This window comes from Erpetoichthys calabaricus, chromosome 15 (genome assembly GCF_900747795.2).
Source record: "Erpetoichthys calabaricus chromosome 15, fErpCal1.3, whole genome shotgun sequence".
NCBI classification, from domain to species: Eukaryota; Metazoa; Chordata; class Cladistia; order Polypteriformes; family Polypteridae; genus Erpetoichthys; species Erpetoichthys calabaricus.
In genome coordinates, this window is record NC_041408.2 from 45,922,782 (window position 1) to 45,947,809 (window position 25,028).

At 34.5% G+C, this 25,028-nt stretch overlaps 1 protein-coding gene across 4 annotated transcripts in view; it reads left to right on the top strand.

The window, feature by feature from the left end:
* Positions 1-25,028, top strand: part of fancl (FA complementation group L) — an 89,295-nt gene that overhangs the window by 47,903 nt on the left and 16,364 nt on the right. For 3 of the 4 annotated variants that reach the window (XM_051919624.1, XM_051919626.1, XM_028821030.2), the window contains 3 exons: positions 2,928-2,996; positions 21,219-21,369; positions 24,439-24,522. In XM_051919624.1, the coding sequence (XP_051775584.1) occupies positions 2,928-2,996; positions 21,219-21,369; positions 24,439-24,522 (304 nt within the window). Of the gene's footprint in view, positions 1-2,927; positions 2,997-21,218; positions 21,370-24,438; positions 24,527-25,028 lie in introns of all 4 variants that reach the window. The other variant, XM_051919625.1, reaches the window with a different exon arrangement.

The following is a 25,028-nucleotide window of genomic DNA, read 5'->3' on the forward strand; positions in this document are numbered from 1 at the left end:
GGTACCGTGGCATTTGCTTATTGTTGAGAACCAGCTTAAACTTCTTATTTCAGACCCTATTTTAATGCAGACAGTTTTCACCTGATACAAATAGATGGAGTGAAAAAGGCAGTTGGGGCACTTGAAATGAGTGAATGAGTAATGGTTTAAAAAAAGAAAAACATTACAATTAAAACTAAAATGTGTTATCCAGTCATTGTAATACTGATTGAATTTGTCCATGTTACAGCTTAGGGAAATACTGTATGCTACATTTTTCTGATCATTGTTTATTAACTCAGGAACAGAAACTCTGTATTGATATTCTAATGAACAAGTCATTCTGAGCTTAAAATGCTGCTGACTTAACTAGGAGGACATTGTAACGAACAATTAGCATGTTAGATTTGTGCACACAACAAGCTGGACTTGCTCTATTTGAATGTGAATGCCTTTTAAATGTAAACCTGCAGTACAACTGAGCAGATCTGGCCATGTCTTACTTCCACTTACACATTGATTGACAGTAGCAGCTCTCTTCTTCAAGCCAGAATTTCTTATGTGTTTTTGGAAGTGGTGTTGTTTGTTATATATTTATTTATTTATTTTTCTTGAGCTTCTGTAAAGTTTAATTTCTCCTTGGGGACTTATAAAGTATGACCATCTATCAATTTCTCAGTCTCTCTGTCTATCTATTTCTCAACTCTACTTTGCGGGATAAAAAAACAGATTTTGAAAACCGGATTTGTGGGAACACACTAAGAAATATTTTAGATCCTTAAGGGAATGTAAGGTAGAAGTCCCACTTAATGCATGGCAAGTTTCTTCACCAAAATCCTCGAAAGTGTAATTAAGGATACCCTGCAAATTGAAAGAGCACATAACGTACTGGCAAATATTTCTTGAGACCTTTCATCATTTAAATTCCTAATATTTTATGTTAAACAAAATTTCTTCACATCTCAAGGGACAAAGGTATGTTTTTGTTTGAGAGGAAGAGGATCAGAATTGTTTCTTGTTTCAGCACAGAGATCTTACAGTATATAAAAATCTATCCATAATGGTTTCACATAGCCACTACACAAGTAAAGACAAGAAGTGGGCATTTTGTTTTTTTTTTTTGATAAAGATTTTTCTATGAGAAAAAACACTGTTGTAGTTAGCACCCTTTGAACTATTTACACTGTATTATTATACTTGTATAATTATATTAATGTTTGCCTAATATTTTTAACTTATATTATTGACTGTTACTGTTATACACTTTTGTTAAATATCACTATAGATTTTATTGATACTATAATGATAGTATACAGTCAATAGATATTATATAGCTGTGTTCTATGTTTTATAGCAGACAAAAATAATACTTTTGTTACATTCTTAAAAATACTAGTGATGTTGAACAAACTGTTATATTTTCAGTTTTACACTAGGAATTTATTACCTAATGCTACCATAACACTCTCATCCTTCAATAACATTTTTTTCCTTTTTCCCATTTTTCTAAATGTGAGAAATTAGACAATTTTAAATAGCATTGTATATTTTATCAGTATTGCATTGCATATTTTGTCTAATATTATTAATAATGTTGTTACAGTATATGCCTGAGAGTATTTTAGTAAAAGTCATATGTACAGTAAAAGACAATGAAAAAGTGGGCAGGTTAACTATTATCTACATAGGAACAAATGATTTATATTCATGAAATCGAGGGTTTGATTTCTTTCAGACATGGAGCAAACAAAACTGTGAGAAAGTTCCATGTCCAAAGTTATCATTTTGCTCTAATGACAAAAGTAGATAATGCCCCACCGTGTCCATTTACATGATGAAGTGTTCTTCTACTCCACTAGCACTGAGAGTTCTGTAACTTAAAAAGTTTAAATGCTTGCTGTTTGAATTTATAAATTGACTTGACCAAAGGCAAGTTGTTTCATGAAACGTTACAAAAAGGCATTAAAGGTTTTTGTCAAAACTGAATTGGAAAAACTTTTTATTAAAAGCTTGTATCTTTATTTCTCTCTTTGAAAAATTTTGATTTTTAAAAAAAATTACTTAGCACTAAATTTGATGTTGTGAATAGTACAGTTGAATTTAGTAGTGGTATTATGATTAGTTACAGCAGGAGGTATAATTCCTCAGTGGCCACCTGTCCACTATACCTATGATTAGCCAAAATTCCCATCTGCTAGCGTGTTTTAGTAGGTAAATTTCAGGAGCTGCATTGTAGAAATGTTAAAACCTAGGAGCATATTTTTGTATGGCAGGCAACAATAAAAGATGTTTAAAAAATGTACATGTTTATAGAAATATATGCAATTTAGGTGAAAAAATAATATCTTTGTAACCAACATTTACATGCTTTAGTTAATGTAACTTACCATCAGGTGGTTTGTGCAATTTTAAGATGTTCAGTGTTAAAAACAAGCAGTGCAATCTAAAATACTTTGTCTTTAATGCAATAATTTCACTGCACTCTATACATGTGACATTATTGACACTAAACCTATATAACCCTGTTTGTTTTGGTTCCAAAAAAAACATTCCGTTAATTTTGTAAGCTTCATTATACAAAGGAATAGTTTGCTTAAGTCAGGGATCTCAAACTCCAGTCCTGGAGGGCCATAGTGACTGCAGGTTTTCATTCTAACCCTTTTCTTAATTAGTGACCTGTTTTTGCTGCCAATTAGCTTGTTTTGAATAAATTTGAATTTTCAGTGAGTTCATATTTGAAAATGTATCTTTGTATACAATAGTCATCTCTTTGAATTATTGTTGTTTTATTTATTTTTTCTTGTCTGTGGTTTACCTGTGCCCACACCCATTACTTAAAAGGTATAATGTTGATGAAAATTATTATTTGTATGTAGTGCATATTTTTTCATTAGTTATTAATTACACCAAAATAGACATTGTATTTATATCAGAAATTTTCTTTTCAGTATCCTGATGAAGTTCCTGTTTGTTCTGCTGACTTACCAGTTCCCTTTATCTTGTCATGGTCATCACAGGTACAGTCAATATGGCTTCAATTTCCCTCCATTGATAACTGTTTATTGTGTATCAAGGAAATAGGTGCTGCCATGATGTAAACAACAACTCACTGATGTCTTGTATGACCGTTCCATTTTAAATGCAGTAAACTGCACTAGAGACTACTATGCTACATTTACATGCGAAGCATCACTGAAATATCTATGTGAGCATTATTAACAGTATGGAAAGAATGCTTTAAAATGTTTCTTTTATAAAATACGTTTTTGGCTTTAATTACTGGTGAATTTCTTCCTCTGATAATGTAAACAAGTTTTTAGACTGTTTATCTATAACATTTTGTCTCCTGTTATCTATCCATCCATCCTCTTCCGTTTATCCGAGGTCAGGTCGCGGGGGCAGCAGCTTGAGCAGAGATGCCCAGACTTCCCTCTCCCGGGCCACTTCTTCTAGCTCTTCCGGGAGAATCCCAAGGCATTCCCAGGCCAGCCGAGAGACATAGTCCCTCCAGCGTGTCCTGGGTCTTCCCCGGGGCCTCCTCCCGGTTAGACGTGCCCGGAACACCTCACCAGGGAGGCGTCCAGGAGGCATCCTGATCAGATGCCCGAGCCACCTCATCTGACTCCTCTCGATGCGGAGGAGCAGCGGCTCTACTCTGAGGCCCTCCCGGATGACTGAGCTTCTCACCCTATCTTTAAGGGAAAGCCCAGACACCCTGCGGAGGAAACTCATTTCAGCCGCTTGTATTCGCGATCTCGTTCTTTCGGTCACTACCCATAGCTCATGACCATAGGTGAGGGTAGGAACATAGATCGACTGGTAAATTGAGAGTTTCGCCTTGTGGCTCAGCTCCTTTTTCACCACGACAGACCAATGCAGAGCCCGCATTACTGCGGATGCCGCACCGATCCGCCTGTCGATCTCACGCTCCATTCTTCCCTCACTCGTGAACAAGACCCCGAGATACTTGAACTCCTCCACTTGGGGCAGGATCTCGCCACCAACCCTGAGAGGGCACTCCACCCTTTTCTCGCTGAGGACCATGGTCTTGGATTTGGAGGTGCTGATTCCCATCCCAGCCGCTTCACACTCGGCTGCGAACCGATCCAGAGAGAGCTGAAGATCACGGCCTGATGAAGCAAACAGGACAACATCATCTGCAAAAAGCAGTGACCCAATCCTGAGTCCACCAAGCAGGACCCCCTCAACGCCCTGGCTGCGCCTAGAAATTCTGTCCATAAAAGTTATGAACAGAATCGGTGACAAAGGGCAGCCCTGGCGGAGTCCAACTCTCACTGGAAACCGGTTCGACTTACTGCCGGCAATGCGGACCAAGCTCTGGCACCGATCGTACAGGGACCAAACAGCCCTTATCAGGGGGTCCGGTACCGCATACTCTCGGAGTACCCCCCACAGGATTCCCCGAGGGGCACGGTCGAATGCCTTTTCCAAGTCCACAAAACACATGTAGACTGGTTGGGCAAACTCTCATGCACCCTCCAGGACCCTGCTAAGGGTGTAGTGCTGGTCCACTGTTCCGCAACCAGGACGAAAACCACACTGTTCCTCCTGAATCAGAGGCTCGACTACCTGACGATCCCTCCTCTCCAGGACCCCCGAATAGACTTTTCCAGGGAGGCTGAGGAGTGTGATCCCTCTGTACTTGGAACACACCCTCCGGTCTGCCAATCCAAAGGCACTGTCCCTGATGTCCATGCGATGTTGCAGAGGCGTGTCAACCAAGACAGTCCTACAACATCCAGAGCCTTGAGGAACTTCTGTCTCCTGTTATTCAGGTACAAAAAAAACAGAATAAAGCAGATTACAGCTTACTCAAACAAGTAGCCAATACAACAGTATACTTCAAAATCAATCCAGAAAAAAAAAAAAAACTGCATATTCAGCCATACCCAGAAAGAAAAAAAAGAGCAATATGAACAGAGAGCCCCATCTAAAATAGATCTTTTTATACGATAATGCCTACCTCTACTTTTCATTCATTGATTAAAAGTTTTGTATTCAATTCGAATATTTAACAATATTGTTGTGTAACATGCATGTGTTTTGCACGTTATGAACATCCAATTGGATGACTTGATTTGGATCATTTGACATGAGTAACGCAAGTACTTTTCATTGGACATTTCTTTATTGTTTGCTGTTTTATGCCGCTGGCCAGCATACACTCCTATTCTATAAGAACATACATTATTTCTATTCTTCATGAAAATAAAAGAATAAACATTTTTCTTGGTCATCAGTACAATGTACATGGGATAAGTAACTTATAAAAAAATATTTTTGGGCAGAGTATTCCTTTAAAGAAACAGTCAGCTCAAAGAACATTTTTTCCAACCATTTTTGTTTTATGCCTCCTCTGCCAGTGTTTGAGTTTTCACTGGATGTGTTTCTTTCAGCCCCTTGCCTGCTTTGCTAATACTGTATATGTGTCTGGCAGTCACTAACATCTCATTCATTACTATGGTAATCCCAGATTACAATACATGTATCAATGTACTGTATGTTTTACATATGCTTTATGATTTACATTATTTTTAATGCTTCCAAATTATTCATTTACATGATTTTTCATATATTTAACTGTCATTGTGTGTAATGCGTGTGGGGTATTCATTTCATAACATTCACAAGCATAGAAACTACTGTATTTGTGGCCAGGCAACTTTTATTATCTATCCAGTATTCTTAACAGTTTCTTGAATATTTTGTAGAAGAGCTACATAATAAGGTACTACATATCTCAGTGGCCCTGGCAGTGTAATGCTATTGAATGCTTTCAGAGGGCGCAGGGGCTGCTGGGAGTATTGAGCCAGCGGGCCCTTTAAAAAGGAAACTGGCAAGACACTGAGGGATTGTGATCCGTCTCTCTGTCTGTTTATTTGCTATATACCCCGTTTTTATTACCTGTTGTTCATCTTGGATTACTGTTCCTGCCTGGATGTATGGTCTGTCTTGTGCCTGTCTGTTCATGTGACTTTGTATGGATTGAATACATCTTCATCAGATGGAGTGCTCCCAATCACCTCATCCCACACCATATCAGGAAACCGGTAGGACAAACTTTACATTGCTCACAGTGAACTATTCACAGGATTTTTCACTCGGCTGTCCATTATCATCTGCTCATGATAAATTGGACTGTGTTTTAGACATTGCTGTTAGTGTTTATTGTTGTTGAGCTATATTTTTTAATTTAATATCACCTTCAGGGATCAGGGGAGGGTCTTTTGCATAAGTGTTTTTTTTTTTTGTTATATTGCATGTTCTTTTTTTTTTCTTCATTTTATTGATATGCATTTCATTATTCTTTATCGATTCATTGAGCCACTAACTGTGCCTCTGTGAGTGAATGTGTGCACTCCGGTTCAAGGCTGGGTGTCCCCACAATAAAATAAATAAGTCACTGTCTTTCCGACGGTGTGAATATCAGCGTCACCATGACCACTACAATTTCTTTAAAATACAGATAAGTACTTTTTCAGGGCCTGTGTCAGGGTGTGTGGTGATATTTTGGTGGATACAGGGACATTACAAATACTCAGTGAATCTTAATACTTTTATTTTCAAACCCAATAAACATTGGTATAACCTCACTATTACAATTTTAACTTTTTACTGAACGCTAAGAAAAAAAATATGATTGTTTATTTGACTTCCTTCAGTTTACAATAATCTTAACAGAACTTAACAAGACTCACTAGAAAAAAGTATTTATAAATGCAAATTCAAAATAACCATGCTATATGTGAAATATTCAGAAGTATTCTGATTAGAAAGGTCAATGTATTTACTAAACAAAATATACAAACTCAAAAAGAAAAATAAAATGGTCAGTAAGCACTGGATAATTAACACTAAAGAAAGCTATTTAAACTGCAGTTTTTATTACCACTTGTAATGTTTCAGTGCAGACAAGAGACCATACAATAGATGGATGAGAGTTTACAATGCACAGACATGTTGCTTTTGATGTGCATTACTAGTTAGTGCATTTTTAGGTCTCTGGTTAAGTAGGTGAAAATGTGTTTTGCAGTATGATAAATCACTGTACCTATTATCTCCTTCCACCTGCTCTTTGTCCACGCATATGCCATGCAATGAACAACAAACATGTTATGAAACATTGCTTAGCAGGGAATCATTTCCTGGGAAAGTGGAAGGGTGCATTAAAGATGCTGCCAGTGCCTGGATGTATTTTAGCATATGATTGGATAGCTGACATGTGGATTATGTGACACAAGTAATGTAAGTTTTTTTTCCCTGATCCGTACAAACTAGATGTGGTAAGTAGCATATAAAAATACAATTTTTGGCTGGAGTGTTCTTTTAGAGCAGTCACCAGTGCTGCAATTTGAAAGATTACAGAAAGTATCTTTCGGCTGAGACACAGCATCCTAAAGAAACGATGGCATGTTATTTAAACTTAAGGCACCTTAACTTTATTCGTTTAAATGATATAATATATCTGTATGTAAGGAATAATGGATTTTATGTTATAAATTTAACCATTTAATTGTATAACTTTTCATGTGTTCTGCTTTAGTAGTACAACATGGACATTCAGTCTGTGGCATTAAAAAAAAAATTGAAACATATAAAAAAGTTAATGAAATTGTTGCCACCTTTAAAGGAAAACTGGCATGCAGAATGTATATATTAATGACATACTGTGTACTTTGCTTTTGCATACAGTAGGTAGTCCAGAGCCATTGTAGTTGTCAGTACTCCTATTTTAACACTTTGACATTGTTTATTGGAACACCGTAGCCTCCAGCAATAACAACAAAGTTTATTTGTATTGTACAGTTTCATACAAGGAATTTTGCTCAAAGTGCTTTATGAAAAGTTTAAAAAAAGTGCAAAAAAAAAGAAAACAAATTAGAAATAAGTATATGAATGAATAAATAAAATACCAAAAATAGTAAATAAGAATACACCAATATGCACTTATAAAAATACAGATATACAAGTAATAGATGAAGTAGTTGAAGAGTTCTTAGTTATGGGTTCATTTTCAAGTAACTTATAAGTTTGATGTTATGGTCAGATGACCAAGAAGGACAGAAAAATAAAATAAAAAAAATACTCCAGGTTTCTATGTCTAATTTGTTTGGATTAAAATGTTATTTTGTGTTCGTTAAGAATTCTAACAACAAATTGTTAAATTCATGAATTATTTAAGAAAAGGCTAGCATTTTGTTCCCTACAAATAAATCTATAAATTCTGTCTGCAAGCAATTCGTATTGAGAACTTTACAAAGAAAATGTTTCACATACCTTCCATATTGTAAATGTGTCCATTGTGTAGTGTCAGTTTAAAGCACTTAGTTAACATTACATAACATTCTCAAGACTGCTTAATCCAAATCAGAAAGTAAACAAGAGAAAGTTAGTTAGAAAGCATGTTTTGGAGGTATATCAATGTTGGAGCTTCAATATAGTCCCAAAGACTGTGAAAATATACTTAAGGCAGAAAGCAAACACTGCAAATATGATGTTTGTAAAAGGGAATATTTACTTGCGTGGTACAATAAAGGAGTACTGGAAAATATTATGCATTTGGTTTAACCTAGCTTAAAGAAGCAAATAATAATTGAGGTAAAGAAAAATTATCTGCTTCTTATTGTGGAATGAACCTCAATGATATTGACAAAGCGGAAAATATAATTGTTGGGGGTTTAAAGTGGTGAACACAATCCTAATAATGTTAATATTATTTAGAGATGATCCGATTACATTTTCTTAGGGCCACTAATGATCACTGATTTGACCTTTTTTGTTCTTTAAATTATTTAAAGTTCCAGCGTAACCAGCTAAAGTATTATCACTGGTATTTTAACAATAATTTAAACATTTTAATTATATAACAGATTTTCAGTGCTCAAAGGGCTTCACAGATATTCAAAATGGTACAACAGGAGTAAAAGCACAGAAGAATATCAAATAATACTGAATACAAAACTAATATCAAACATGAAACACCACAAACACATAATAATGTGACAAATTTCAGTAACACTTTATTTGAAGGGTGTCTACGTAGTGACTTCATAAAATATGTATTAGCATGGAATGACATTGAAGAAGCAACACTTAAATTAGTAATAGTAAGTTAACATGGGTATTTGCAACATGTGGAACAAAATATTTTTCATTCAAAATTCACCATAATTTAACAAACATATGTACACATATCATCTTTTTAATACAGTGCAATGTCATCTACTTTATAAAACATTTATATAGTCTTGCAAATATTTTAATATTTAATATTTTTTATAAAAAGAATTAAATATTGTTTCTTCATTAAAAAATGTTATTCAGTAACCTGTCCTTATGTTATAAATCTGCGTGTAGATACCCTTCAACTAAACTTTTAGCCAAATTTATTCTCCTATTGGACATTTAAACAACTCTTGAATTAGTTGAAATGTAAGATACAGTGGGAAGACTCCTGTCGTTCCATAATTCTACAAGTTACACATATCTTCAGTTGCTCACATGTAGCAGTCACTTTAACTAGTTTTGAAAGTGTGTCATCATGGTTCTCCTCAGACAATAATGGAAGCATTTTAAAATGAGGATATAAAGCTGATGCTTATTGATAGCTGTGTTGGATTAATGGAACATAAAAAAACAAAGAACCAACCATTGTGTATGACAATGCTGCTAATATGATCCGTGCGGTACAATGTATGGAGCTACTTCATGTTGGCTGCTTTTCACACACACTCAAATTGATGCTGCAGGCTGCTATTAAAATTCCAACAATTGCTTGACTGGGTGAGGCACATTGCAATCTTTTTCTAGTGTAGCATTACAGCTAGCAATGTGCTTAAAGAGAAGCAATGTTTATTGGTCTTTGCTTCACACAGACTTGTGATTGATATGGTCACATGATGGAACAGTGCATTGGAGATGCCAGAAAGGTTTTTGGATTAACAGCTAGCCATTTTAGCAACTCTGCATATAAGCAACGAAGTTGCTCCCGGTGTGACAGGCATGCAGCGCTGTTGTATGCAACACATCCACCACCAGTGCCTAGTCATTTTAAATGTAGTGACATGTGATCTGCTACCCTGGATGTCCAGCTGTCACAACTTAGGGCTACTGTCTCCACTGACACATGAAAACTGGGGATGATTTGCTTAAGATCTTTATAAAGCCTGGCTACAATGACTTCACTCATTTGCTTTCTGGTTATTATAGTATACCAAAACCTGTATCATTTGTCAAAAGCCCTCACTTTCAATAACGGTGTAGGATCTCATATCTTTACAGATACAAACTTCTATAAAGTCTGGGCATGAGGCAAATTAAAGGGAAGATTGGAGCTAAACACTGTCTCCAGTGTAGATTGTTTAGGCTCTACTGGTTTGGATGTCAACTGAGATAATGTTTCTGGGTGATGTCAGGATAAATAATTTCTCAAATTTATTGTGCTACCACAATACTTCTGATTTTTGCAGCTTACATATGGCTTAGTTTTATCCAGTTGTTCTTTACCAACCTATTGTTTGAATCCATAATTCGTTAACACATCTGATTTAAGTGTCAAAGGTGCTGATTTCATTTGAGGAGGATACACCATTTGGTGCAAAATAGTAAAATGCTTTATCCGTAGAAAGCTTTAACAGGCACATTAGCGACATCTACTGGATTAGACGCCAAAAACAGACTAAAATCTATATATAGTAATAGAGCAGGACAGAGATTCACAAGATTGATCTTGAGACTTTTTAAGAATTGATAATTGAATTGTTTAAACAAAAAAATAATGATTAATCGGAAACTCAATATTTTTACCAAGGCCTAATAAACACACGAAGGAGAAGGTTCTGAATTAGAATAAGAAGTAATAAACAGAAAAAAAAATATACAAAAAGTGAATACTAGAAGTAGGACATGAACAAATCACCCACAAGAAAGACTGTGAAAGAGAACTAAACTGAATTGGTCATTCATTCACATAACTTTAAAAATACCCCTTGTGTTTTGGGAGACAATAAACAACTATGAATAGGAGAGGACTGTATTTTGTTCTCAATTTAGGACTAACACTTGATGGACATTCAGTGGGTAAACTTTTGATATTTAGCTCATATTTAACAATTAAAGCCAGATTGCCACCCAGAACTGAACTGTGACCTAAAGATCTGCATATTACTGATTTTTCCCTACTGCTTCTGCCATAGTTTCATACCACTCCCAGACATTTAAAATCTATAAGGGGAAAAAAAATGACTCAGATGAGAGAAAATTTGTTTGACTTTTTTTTTTTTTTCTTTTTCACGATACAATCAGTGTTTATCTTTTGATATAAGATGATAATGTCCATTTTTGTGCAGCTTACTTTTTGAGACCTGATATAGTGGCCTGAACTGGTATTTATAAAATCCTTACAATTGTCTTGGATTTTGTCTTGATCTGTGCACACTTTTGAAAGTGCACATAGCGTAACTTACATGTGGTGTAGAGTTTGTTTAAAGGAACCAGAAAAGTTGCCTACAAAAAAGAAAAAAAAATCGTAGTAATTTAAAAAATGAACATCCATGTTTTTAAGTAGGACATAACTAGTGTGTTTTTGATTGCATAAAATTTCAGTGTCATAAGCAAAACTGTGTTGAGTGTTCATGTATTTTTCTTTTATTTTGTGTGTCATTTGTTAGTGGATTGTTACAGTTGTTAATACTGCTGCCGTATACATTCAGTGTCTCAGACTTAAATCCTGAATACCTGTCTCTGTGTAGATTACATTTTATCCTCTTAACTGCAATGATTTTTCTCTGGGTACTCTTGTTTTCCTTCTGACAGTCCTAAAGACATGCAGGTTTGATCATCTGGTGATTCCAAATTTGTGTGTGGGAGAGTGAGTGTGTGAGTTTGCCCTACAGCAGACTGGCACCTAGGGCTGTTTCATGTTTTGTGAGGAATAGGCTGTTTCAACCTGCAGTCCTCAATTGGATAAAACTGGTTTGTGGGTGTGCAGTATGAATATGATACTAGTGTATTAGAAAAGAGTACTTAACTGGTAAGTACACTTAAACAAAATACACATGGTTTAATATACAGGTAAAGAGAAACAATTGCTTAGTAGAAGTGAGGTAAATAAAGCAAATAAAATTGCGCATGTTTAGAAATTGTTCAAAATAGAGTTGTTTTAAAGGCTAATTAATGGTGCAATGATAGCCTTACCATAGTGTACATAAAGTACTTTTTTGAATGGCTCTTGAAAATAGAGGCTGCTTACATTTTTTGTTTGGTTACCGTATGGTCTCTGTCGTCCTGCTGAGCTGATAATGTTTTGATGTATTTTTTTTTTTACTGTGATGAGAGGCCTGCCACTGCTGCTGTGACATATTCATTTGAATGAATAATTATTACTTGCACCATGTCATGATGAAGGTAGTATGGCTCTTTGCGTCACGGCAAGCCAGTATCTAGTGCAGGTGTCTCACAGCATGATATGGGAGAGACATTGCTCTTATTGCCTAAAACTGGCATTCTTAAAGAGTGAGAAATGAGCTGCAAGGGCAAAAATGACAGTTTTGAATAAATCCCAAAACAGATTAAATGTACACTTCATTAGTAACTGTAATAGCAAAAATTGTAATTTTCTGCAAATACATAATTTTTCAGAAATTTCATTGTCTATTTTGAATCTAGTTAAAATGTAATAAATCAACAAATGTACAGTATGTAAAAATAGAGACTGTTGTAATGACTTTCTACTGTATGCTTCTATATTTGAAATCAAATACAGTAATGCATTTTTCTACTAATAATCTTAAAATAACCCTGGTAAAACCATCTTACATACAAAATGTAACAATTTAGGCCTGTATAAAATTATGAAAATAAATATTTATAGAAATACAAGGCTCGTAATATTTGTGTTACATTTAGCCTCATTTTATTTTTCATTATTTTTAATAGTAGTATTGTCTAAACCAGGGATGTCAAATTTAAACCCCAAAGGGCTGCAGTGGCTGCAGGTTTTTGTTCCAGCTTCTTAATTGGTGATATTCTTTTTTTCTAATTGCATATTAATCACAATATTAAACAGAGTAGAACAGATGAATATTTCTCAACCCTTTACTTTTTTTAATTTCAAGCATTTAATTGAAGCAAACATTATAGAATCCTAAGTGCAAATGGGTTTAAGTTAGATGGCCATCTGTTGACATTAATTGGTTGCTAATTAAGAAAGTGACCTGAACAAAAACCTGTAACCACTGCAATCCTTTAGTATCTATGTTTGTCACCTCTTATCTAAACTTTAGTGTAAATACTTAACTTGAGAAGCAAGATTCACTGAGGCCATGCATTGTAAACTGTCATATAGCACTGATCTTTGTAAACTAAAGTGGAATATATAAAATTATTTTAATATTTTTATTCTAGATTTCTAGAAATGTGAAGACTTGTTGCCTTTGTACAATATACATATACAAATGATCAAATGTTTTAGAACACCTCAGTTGTTTTAGTTTTTCTTCAAATTTAATCAGTTGAAATGCAATGAATGAACTAAAATGGTGAAAAGTCAGCAGTAAACTGCCTGACGTTTAAATTTAAAGTTTAGGAAAGCAAAAACTGAAAAAAAAGGAAATATCAGAATATTACAATTGGGCCTTCTTCAGAGAACAGCTAATAGGTTATATCATTTAGATGGTCTACAGCAATTAAAGTAAATTAAGCCTTGCAAGTGGAAGTAAACAATTTGTACCAGTGTCCCAACTTCTGTTGATTTCTTAAAAACCCCCAGTCTGCCTTAAAGCAGAGTTGGAACAAACTGTACTACACCCTTTGAAGAAAGTAGCAATTAAATTAAATGAGACAGAGCATTATTGTCCTTAAAAGTGTAGGCCTACTATTTACAGAAATTGCAAAAAAAAAAAAAAAATCAAAGTGTCACAATCCAAAGGAATTTGGAAACTGGAGGAAACTATAATAGGAAGAGATCTGGTAGACCCAAAGGCACAAACCAGTCAGAAGACAAGTTTTTGAGGGTTACCAGCTTGTGTGATAGGCGTGTCACAGCACCACTGATTAAATTTGAAGAAAAACTGAGGTGTTGTAAAACTTTTGACTGGTAGTGTATGTCTTTTTGCAGTAATCGAAGTTATGTCAAGATTAATAAAACTATCCCAGCAAATCTAGAAGTAGAAAGTTCATCATGAAAGGAAGGGACTTTAAAACGTTTTTATAAATTGTAGATATTCAGGACTGGTCAATATTTATTCTGGAATAGAAATAAGTGGAAGGTGAGGAAAATTGGGTAGGTTCAGTTTAGCAAAATTTCTAGCTTGAAAGTAGTGGAAAATTATGTTGATTAGAAGTTAAAGTTGTAGCTTAATTTCTCATAGGATGCAAAAACATTATCTATGTACAGCTCTCTAAATGTTTTAATCCCAGACATTTTTCCATACATTGAATACCGTGTTTGTCTGAGAAAATGGAAAAAGTTTTTGTCATGTAGTGGTGCAACAGATAAGAGTTTCTCTGGCTTAAAGTGCTTCCTACATTGGTTCCATATTCTGAGTGAAAGAAGGGAAATTGGATTATTAGTGTATTGACAGTAGTTTGTATTTACTGAAATACAGAGCAGGGAATATACGTACTGCAAGATTTTAATTCTTTTGAAGACCAAGCTTGTTTATGTTCATCAATTTGTGTCAATGTCCAGGTCTTTATGGCTTGTATATACGCCACCCAGTAATAAAATTGAAAGTTAGGTAGTACCACACCCTTTAGATGTGTGGATGTTTCAAATTACAAATGAGGTTTTGAGTCTGATTTCTTAAAAAAAAAAATGTTAATGAATATGGGGATGGTTTGAAATAGAAAAAGAAGCTTGGGAAGGATGCTCATCTTGACAGTACTTATTCTCCCTGCTATTGTGAGATGGAGGGTAGACCATCTATTCACATCTTGTTTAGTTTTTTTCCCATGCAGACAGCAATATTTTGTTGAAAAAGAGCTTTATACTCGTATTTACTTGTGATATTTACCCCTAGATATTTAGACTGATCTGTTAAGATAAATGGGAAGGTGTCCCTCTGATATTCTGTTTTAGAGAGCAGACAGTTGGAAAAACACACTTTTATTCAAAGTAATTTTGTGTCCAGATATCTTTTGAAAATCTGCTAGTGCTGTTTGGCACTGAATTTTGTTGGTCAGATATATTTACCGAACCATATAATTTGCATATAGTGATATTTTCCGTTTGAGTCTTTCTCTGAAAATCCCCTTTATCGCTGATGCATTTTGAAAGTAAATAGCCAATGGCTTAATGGCGATTGCAAAGAGCAGTGGTGATGGGGTTGGGGGGGTTATCCTTCTCGAGTGCTGTGTTCTAGTTTCACATAGTTTGAAATAATGTTGTTAATACGAACTGAGGCTTCTGGACTAGTATAGAGTAGTTTGATATATGCACATGTTTGGGCCAGCCCACATTTGTGCAATGTGGTAATCCCAGGATACAATGGGAAAAGGATCTTTCACTTAATATTTCAGAAAAAGAATGGAGGGCAGCCATGCACAGAATATACTCTAGCTCCATTTGCACGAAGCACTCAGTTATTCAATGTAAAATCTTCTGCCCAGCGCATTTACCTCAATTAAAACTCTCCAAAATGTTTCAAGGGCAAGATACAACCTGTGAAAGCTGCAATCTAGCTCTACACCCTCACTGGGCCAAGAGGTTTTGGTGTGCATCAAATTATGGTAATTCTCAACACAAATCTTTGAATGACTATCAGATAGCCTTGGTGTGTCAGATTTTTTAATGCAATATTGAAGGCATTCATTATAAGTACATTGTCTTGGAGTGAGATATGTTGTGTGGCATAGACATTTAGAGTAAAAAAACCCACAAACCTTAAAATTCAACTAAATTTCATTACAAATTGTCCCATTATGGGCAGTAAAAGGAAAAGAGAAAAAGTGCCAACAACCAGCGCACATTTGTTCAAATGACAGAAAATATTTTAAAAATGATACAATTTTATAAAATTATTCATATTCAGTATCTGGTTTTGATTCTGCTTGTTTCCATCAAACAAAAACAAAACCTGATAGTAAACCATGTAGTGTAGTAAGCTTCCACTAACATATCCCAATCCATTAAGTCTACAGTTCTGTCTGATTTTGACACAAAACTAAACTACATTTCAACTCTTTAACCATACCATAATTACTAAAACTAAAACTGAAACTAATAGATATAAAAAAAAAAATAGAAATGTCTTTGTGAAATAAAAACTAAATTAAAATTAAAAATACATGATGAAGGAAAACTAAAACTAAACTGAATTTCCAAGTAAGGTCAGAAAAAATATAGAAATAAAAACTAATATAAAAAGGCAAAACTATAATAACCTTGGCCAGGTGGTAGGTTTTTATTTAACAAAATACATCAAAGAAGCTCAGCAGAGACGTACAGAATGGATAATGTTTGGAATGTTACAGGTGAATTGCTTATGATAATATTATTAATGATAATAGACATACATAATAAATATATGAAACACAAGTTCTGAGTTAAACATAGTAAAATAGTATGTGAAACACTAGAAAACAGTTAAAAAAACATAATTCGTGATACTGTGGATTACTCTAAGCTTTTGGACAGAGTTAACTGAGAGTAGGGCCTTCTTAAATAGACATAATTCAAGCTCTTTAGGGACGAAGTGTAATAGAGCTGAAAGCTCTGTCACTCTTAGGATTGCAAGAAGGACAGAGTATTCCGCAGGAATTTACTGCTTTAGTGCTATAGTTTGGTGCAAGATTACAGTAACATGATTTTGTGTTCAGTCATACACAGAACACCAGGAGCCAGTGAACACTGAACAGAACAGGTTTTATGTGAGTCTGAGAGAGGATTCTTGCTATAGAAATTAGATAATAAGATTAGACGATACACCTGGCAACAGGGAATTATGAATTTCAACGTGGGATGTGATGAAAACATGAACAAGCTTCTCAGAATCAGAATAGAAGAGATATGAGTGAGCACAGGATATGTTGCCGAGGTGCAAGTAAAAAGCTTGTCAGTTGTATAAAGTGAGGAATGAAAAATACGATTCCTTTCAGAAGATAAATGTTTGATAGCAGTGCCACCTAGATTGAATGAATAGGGTTGGCTTCAGTGCCATTTAGCATGAATTTTGTTGAGTTGTAGTTTAATTTTAAAGGGTTGTGCTCCATTCAGCATTTAATTTCTTCAAAGCAGGTCATGAGCTGGGAGATCTCTAATGAGCATCCAATTTAAAAACACTGAAATAAATCTAAGCATCCTCCTCATAAAATTGAGGAGGCATGTACTGTAGATGCAGAACAAAAGGCAGCCAAAGCTTGAGACACTAGGAGCTCCATGTGTGACTGCACTAAGTTGGACTGGCTGACATATTCTTGCCTGTTGGCTTGATAGGTCTTAAGTCACGGGACAGCAGTGCCTGAGATAACAAGCATGCTTTCCATTCTGGAGAGTCAGCAATTCTGGGAGCAAGGGCTTATTACATTCATGCTGCAAATAAGACCTGGGGTTGCTTATTATCTCCATCTAGAAGGTCATCAAACACAATATGTGTCACCCCACTCTACTGACGCCAGCTGGCTACTCATTGCCATCAAAGCACAATGATAGCTGTGCGTTTATGATGGATATGTAGTCAATGAACATTAAATTAAGTGATTTGAGTCTGTAAATAAAAGATAAAGGAGGTATATTCACATAAATGTTTTACAGTAAACCTGAGAGAAGACATAGGAGAAATGTGCAGCAACATAGAAAATTAAATGAACAACACTGAGAATAAAACTGAAGTGCTTGGAGTTACCTTAAGGATGAACAATTGGAATGAATAGCGAGTGCCACTGATTGAAAGAATAACTTCTTTAGTAGTTGAATGTGTAAAACTCATGATAGATCAACAAGGAAAGATTTCAGGACTGTGGGACCACTGAAAATACTAGAATATGGTAATTGAAGCGAAATTTCCAGGAAAACTCTTATAAAATCCTGGTCGAGGGCTTTAAAACAGATGAAAAAATTATAAGGGCTTATTGTCTGTCCTAAAACTGGTACCGTTGATTCTTTAAACTGTGACTCTACAACTTCTGGGATAGAAAATATACTACTTCATATTAGACTTAAGCAAGAGATTTTGGTTAACAACACACATTTAACAACAAATCAAATACATATACTGTATTTCTGGATTTCACTACTATAACTGCTGAAAAGATGCAGCAGTGGATGCACAAAGCTGACATTGTGGGTGTGTATATTCCATGCTGCAATCCAAGCATGCAAGCCCCACCTAATTCAACATGTTAGGCATATTCCAGGTTTTTTCAGTCTCACCAAAGACGATTAGAGCAACTGACACAACTAAATGTAATGTCCTAGCCTGCCCTTATATCATGTTATAGATGAGGTTCAGCACAAGTTGTGGCTTTAGAGCTAATAAAAGTCCTGTTCGATTAGAAACACAACCTTAGAAAAAGGTTCCAACTTTTGTTGCCACATTCTTAGTAACACTGTCATTTAAATTATTCAGATATATGCATCACAAAATGGTAACTCATTAAAATCTGTGCTATTGAATGTGCCCAGAAGTAAATATATTTTACATTTAAATTGTGTCATTCATCACCAACACTCATTTTTGTCAATCAGAGGCAACAGAAAATTATATATAAAAACTTTCTAGAAACTGGTTATAAAGGTGTGTTCCTCTAAAGGGGAACAGTTACAATGTTCGGTTTTTTAAAAATGAAAAGTGCTGTTTCATTTAGAAGATTTTAAAAAATCACACCATGAAATAATTCAGCTGGTTTGTATAAATTACCTGAAGAGGGTAGTATATGCCTCCATGTTGATTACTGGGATTAGAATTCTTCCACTAGCTCTTTACTAGACCAGTTATGTCAACTGTAACCCTCTTTTCTAGTGATTTATACAAAACCAACTTCATTGTTTCATGCTGCATTTTTTTAAAGGTTCACACATGAAAGAGTGCTCTAAAAAAAAGAATAAGAAGGAAATGGCAGAATTCAAGACTTTTCATAGTGTGCTCGTTTAATTATGTGCACAAATACTGATTAAAATACACCCCTTTATCATTTTTGAAATTGACCAAACTTGTTTGCTGTTTTTTTTTTTTTTTGTTTTTGCATCAGAAAAAAATTCCTATGATTTAAATGCTTAGACTAATCATTCTCATCGTTCTTAAGTGTTTGGGACTACTGCTAATAGCTCTGTGTCCTTATGTTTTTTTATATTTGGAACTTTAGAAAATGTTGCATTTTGAAGTCCCAGTATACATTCATCTGCAAATGTTGAAAAGAAAATGAGACAGAGGTTTCCATAATTTTGCATTTTTAAAAAGTTTAGGCGCAATGAGCTATTTAAACTAAAGTATTTCATCAGTATTATTTCTTGCTGTGTCATGTTGCAGATTACCTGTAATTGAAAGATAAAAGTGTGCAAATATTAACTTCAAGATTTATAAATTGTATAAATTAATTCAAACATGTTTTTAAAAAGTCACTTATTCTATATGATTTGAATTGCAATAATAATTAACCCTGAGTGGTTCCACCTACTCCCTACCCTTGTGATTTTTTTTTTAACTTATTAGTTTTTCTGTTGTATTAAACTATTATTGGATGCCATTAATTTGTGCATAAAGATTTACAAATGTATCGTATCATATTTTGCATTGCTTTATAAAAGTTTACATAAAATTACTATCTTGCAGCTTCAATCATATTTTAATTCCACAACTATTTTTGGTAATTGCGCATAAATATTCATAACCCATGTTAAAAATTATTTTCTAACTTCCTTTCATGTAGAAATTGCACCATATGTTATACTTTTAGATCTAAAGGTAGACTTAGATGAATTCTGTACCTGATGTTTGAAAATGTATATGGACTAAGAGGCACTGTTTTTGGTAGGTTTACTTCATATTTAGCATCCTTAGACACACCTAATCAAATTTTGACTTGCGAGGAATGGCACCTATAATGGCAGATTTGGGTGCAAGATAGAAACCAGCCCTGGACAGTGCCAGTCCTTTGCAGAGCCCACTCATGCACAGGACCAATTTGAAAACACCAGTTAACCAATTTGAAAACACCAGTTAATGTGACTGATTGTCCTTCTGTATCTTAGAAGATGAGAATAGTGGAAGTACAGGGACGGAAACCAATGCAGACAAGGGGAGACCGTGCAAACCCCACATGGAAAATGACCAGGTGCAAACCTAGTCTGCCGAAGCAGCAGCAACATTAACCATAATTGTACTGCCTTGCCCTACTTCAGCCTTTCTGAATCTTTTTTTTTTTCTTGCATGTCTGTAAGACATTACTCATTCATTTATTTTGCAGTTGGCTATAGTTTCCTTCAAGGATGTACACTAGAACAAGTTTTTACTGTTGCAAGTGATTGTGTAAAAAAAGAGAATCTAGAAACTAGTTTTCACATGTTACTGAATTATAGAAGGTTTCTTGCATATACAAGAATAAAATGTTAAATGATAAGAATTAGTTATTTGTCTGAAGATGTATGAAGGATAAAAACCGAAATACAGTTTTTTATATGTGTAGGATTAGTTGTACATTTTCATGTTTGAAAAAATAGCCATAGCAAAGGTTTATTTTATTTCCTTACAATTGCCTTGAGTTTGTGTACCAATAAATTCACCATCACATTTTCTGAGTAAAATGCCTGTCTGTTTAGTGATTTTGCAGAATTTATGTCAGAATTTGTGTCAAACAGATTAAAGTTGCACTGGTTTCATGCTTAAAGTGTTAGCATCACTTTGTTCTACTGTGAATTTAGACAGAATAGCATCTTGAATTGAAATTTAAAAACTGAATTGATAATATGCACTGTTTTTATATGTAGAATCATATGCAACTATAATAATATTCTCCTCCATCTTAATGCCATGAAAAATGGCTAAAATATTGTTCCCAAATATTTCTGATTGCTATTTAAACATTTGAATTAAATTATTTTAATTTCTACTGTGCAATAGCACAAAAATAGACTTAGAGAGGGATTAGGATGAAAATGTTTTAGTAGAGCTTAAATATGAATTATTGGTAAAATGTTTCTTAATGTAATGGAATAAAACAGCACTCTTCCCCCGTACTTTCAACAACAATAATAATAAATTAGCTCCTCATTTTTTTCATAGAGTTGCTTAAAGAACATTCATAGCCAGTTTCTGGCAATGCTGGAATCCTTAAAGCAGTTTTGGGATGTAATGGATGAAATAGATGAACAGACCTGGGTACTTGAGCCTGAGAAACCTACAAGAAGTGCAACAATGCGACGAATTGCAATAGGTAATGTTAATATCAGGTAATTGCATAGTACTGTATTTAAAAAGGGGTTGCAAAAGAGGTATTTAATCAAAACTAATGACTTCATTATTTGTAAAAAAAAAATAATAAAAAAATCAATTATAGCATTAGTAATCTTGGCATGTTCTCTTTCAAATAAATTTGTAAAGAATGCAGTAGTATTTTCAATGAATGCTGCATTTCTATTTATAAGAAATGTATAGGGGTAATTTGCTGTTTTCTAGTAAAATTAGTTTGGTATAGTTCCAAGAAAAACTTCTCTTTCATTTTCCTCATGCCTCACTTAGAGAGAGAGGCCTTTCATCTCAGTGTAATTTCTGAATAAGCCCTGGAATTGATTGTGGACTCACAAGTGGCTCTGTAATTTCAATATGACCACCAGGCAAGTGCTCCAAGTAGGGCAGTTGATGTCTCTGCACCTCCAAATCTTTCAATGGTGATTAGGATCCAGATCTCTACACAGTTTGAGGGACAGTGTTTTGTCATACATTTCTTTTTGGGGACTGTGTGCTCTTTAAAAGACAGGAGATGTTGCCATTTATTGCTTTTACTCCTTGGCTTTATACTCTTTCTCAATGAGCAAGGGGTTCTGAGCTACCTGCTTTGTGGCATCTTGGAGAAATTTATAAGGTTCCCTTGAGGATGCTCTGTTTCCCTTTCAAAAACACCAGCTCACTCAAGGATTATCATGCCCTCTATGTTAGTGTCCTCCTTCTTGCACTTTCATGGTGATGTGTATTATCAACTCTAATCCATGTTTCTTCCTAACTATTAAGGCTGTGTACACCCCTGCATTTGTCCTGTGGCACCTTTTCCTGTCTTCAGTCCTTGCTGTGTTTGAGGCATTACCTTATCTAATAAAACTAGTAAGTTTTTGCACATTGGAATCTTTATATGTTACTTAGTTATGTTGGCGCACACACACACACTGTCACACTAGTATAGTAAAAGGCTTTAGAATTGTTGTAACAAATATTCCCTCTCCGTCTCTTTATTTGTAGTATAATGGTAACTCACTCACTCACTCACTCACTCACTCACTCACTCACTCACTCACTATTTCCTGTCTAGTTAAAAGTCGGAAATTTTGCAGGATATGTCTATGCTAGTATTTATCTACTACAAAAGGACATATATAAATATTTATGAGTTAAACACACCCTACAATAGAAAAAGAAGTACTCCAATATCTCAAAAATGTTTTGATGGATTTGAATTTCTCAAAACTATGTATACAGATTTAACTGTTAACTATGTGCACTAAATATAATGACAAATATGGTGCAAAAAGAATAATCAAAGACACTTTCATGCCAGATTTTAAAGTATAAGGACGGGTGTATCACCATTGTCTTAGAAAAATTCCCAGGCAAAGTTGGGTTACACAACTAGTAATTTATAAATGGAAACATTATAAGTAGTTTATTATTTCACTGATAAAATATCATCTTGATTGGAAATAATCTGAACAAGACCTTACACTGTTGATTGGATTCAGACAACACTAATGTACATAAACATTTATTATTTTTTCATTATACAAATTGTAATTGTAATGCATAACAAAATGTGAATTAAATCACTTGCAAAACAGAAAACTGAACTATTTTGAAACGTACAGAAGAAAACTGTGCTTTCTGTCATTAGTCTTTATATTTTTTGGTTGAACAGCACAGCACTCAGACTCTGTGGTTGAAATTTTACCATGAACAACAATTCAGTAAATCATAGTTACATTAGTAAGTGTGAATAAATATTCAAAATTTGTAATACAAGCTATTTTATATAGTGAAAAATAAATAACATTTTCCTGTGTTAATGCAATACTTTGATACATTTTCTTATATATAAATAAGATTATCTTAGTACTATTACCCCACTGTATGTGCAAATATTAAATAGAAAAATCTCCTTACACAGTGAATTGTTTTGCAAGCAATGCTACAGGTTCTGTCCTAAAACTATCTTAAGCATGAATGACCATCTGCCACTGAATATTTACAATACGACTATCTTCTAAAATGTTACATGATTAGAGAACTACATCTGTAATTAGTTTCATTTTAATCAGCATGCAAGGTTATCTTTACTTTTTAGTTAATGAAGCGCATAAACACACTCATTCCTCAAAGTATAGTATTTCCAGCCTATAAATTATTGTTACTTTTATGATGTAAAAAAAGGGGGATTATATACCCACTTAAATAAAAAAACAAGGTATGTATTAGAATATATCATAATGGTATTGGTCATGGCTTGAGTTGGTGTGGATTTGTTTTTTCCCTCCAATGTGGTCCAGTGTGCCATATTTTGCCCAGATGATGTTGACTGCAAAAAAGGCAATATGGAGACAATGGCAGATTTTCAAAATTTAATTGATGCGAGTATTCATTTGATATGATCACTAATTTCCACGCTCATCCATTAATTTACAAGAGTCACATAATCTAATTTTACAGTCACTTTGGGCCAAAGCCAGTCTTACCAAGATATGTACACTCAGACTTGAGCCAACTTGCACAAAGTTTCCACGCAACCTAAGAGGAAAATCGGAGTACTCCTAAAAAAAAAAAAAAAAAAAAACAACAATTATGGCATTGTGAAAAATGTGCAACACCAGTAACTTGACTGGGTTCAACACCGGAAGTTTGTAACAGTGGGGGAGTATCTTCAACATGTGTGCCACAATTAAATCTTTATTTCAAAATGTTAAGGTTGAATAACTCTTTAAATTTGACTAAAGGAATGATGATATTTACATATTGATTTGATTTTGTTTCTTGTAATTTTACACTAGACTATGTCTACTAAGTTTTTGGAAGTATTTTTGAAAATCTTTAAAACCAAAAGCATTAAAAAAAGTAATGAATTAGTAGAAAAATTAGTAGAAAATGAATCCTTAAATGGCAAGATATTCATAGGTGTTCTCCTATTGGTATAAACGCTGCATACATGGAAGCTTGAAACTAGTAGTAATTGAATGAATGTGTATATAATGATTTATAGCTATAAATAGGTTATGAATAATAATTTTGTTACTTTTTTCAACAGGAAATAATGTTTCGCTTAACATCGAAGTTGATCCACGGCATCCCAAAATGCTCCCGGAATGTTGTTTTCTTGGAGCAGACCATGGTAAGTATATATAGGAAATTCACATACAGTATAAGATTATAATCTAAATTGCATTTGTAATCACTTAAACTGGAAAGGAGGCATAAGAGATACTGTAGTTACTAGAATTCTATTTTATTAGAAGTTTGTTTACCATTTGACCATACTTCTATCATGAAGATTTGAACATGGTTAAGCTATCAGTTAGCGTGAATATTAATAGTATCCTGTGGAAGCTGGCCCGGACACAGACAGGCGGACACTGATGGTTCACCCACAACACGTTTATTTACATTCATATTTACAAAGGTGCATCTCAAAACCCCCAAAAGTCCCCAAAGTCCAGGCCAACTCGAATGCCTTAGTCTTCAGGCCGCCTCCTTGCCTCTCCTCCCGAGCTCCATCCTTCTCCACTCCCAGCTCAAGCCCCGAATGAAGGGAAGCGGCCCCTTTTATATTCACCCGGATGTGTTCCAGGTGCTTCCCGACAATCTTCCGCCGGCACTCCCCAGAGTGGCGGAAGTGCC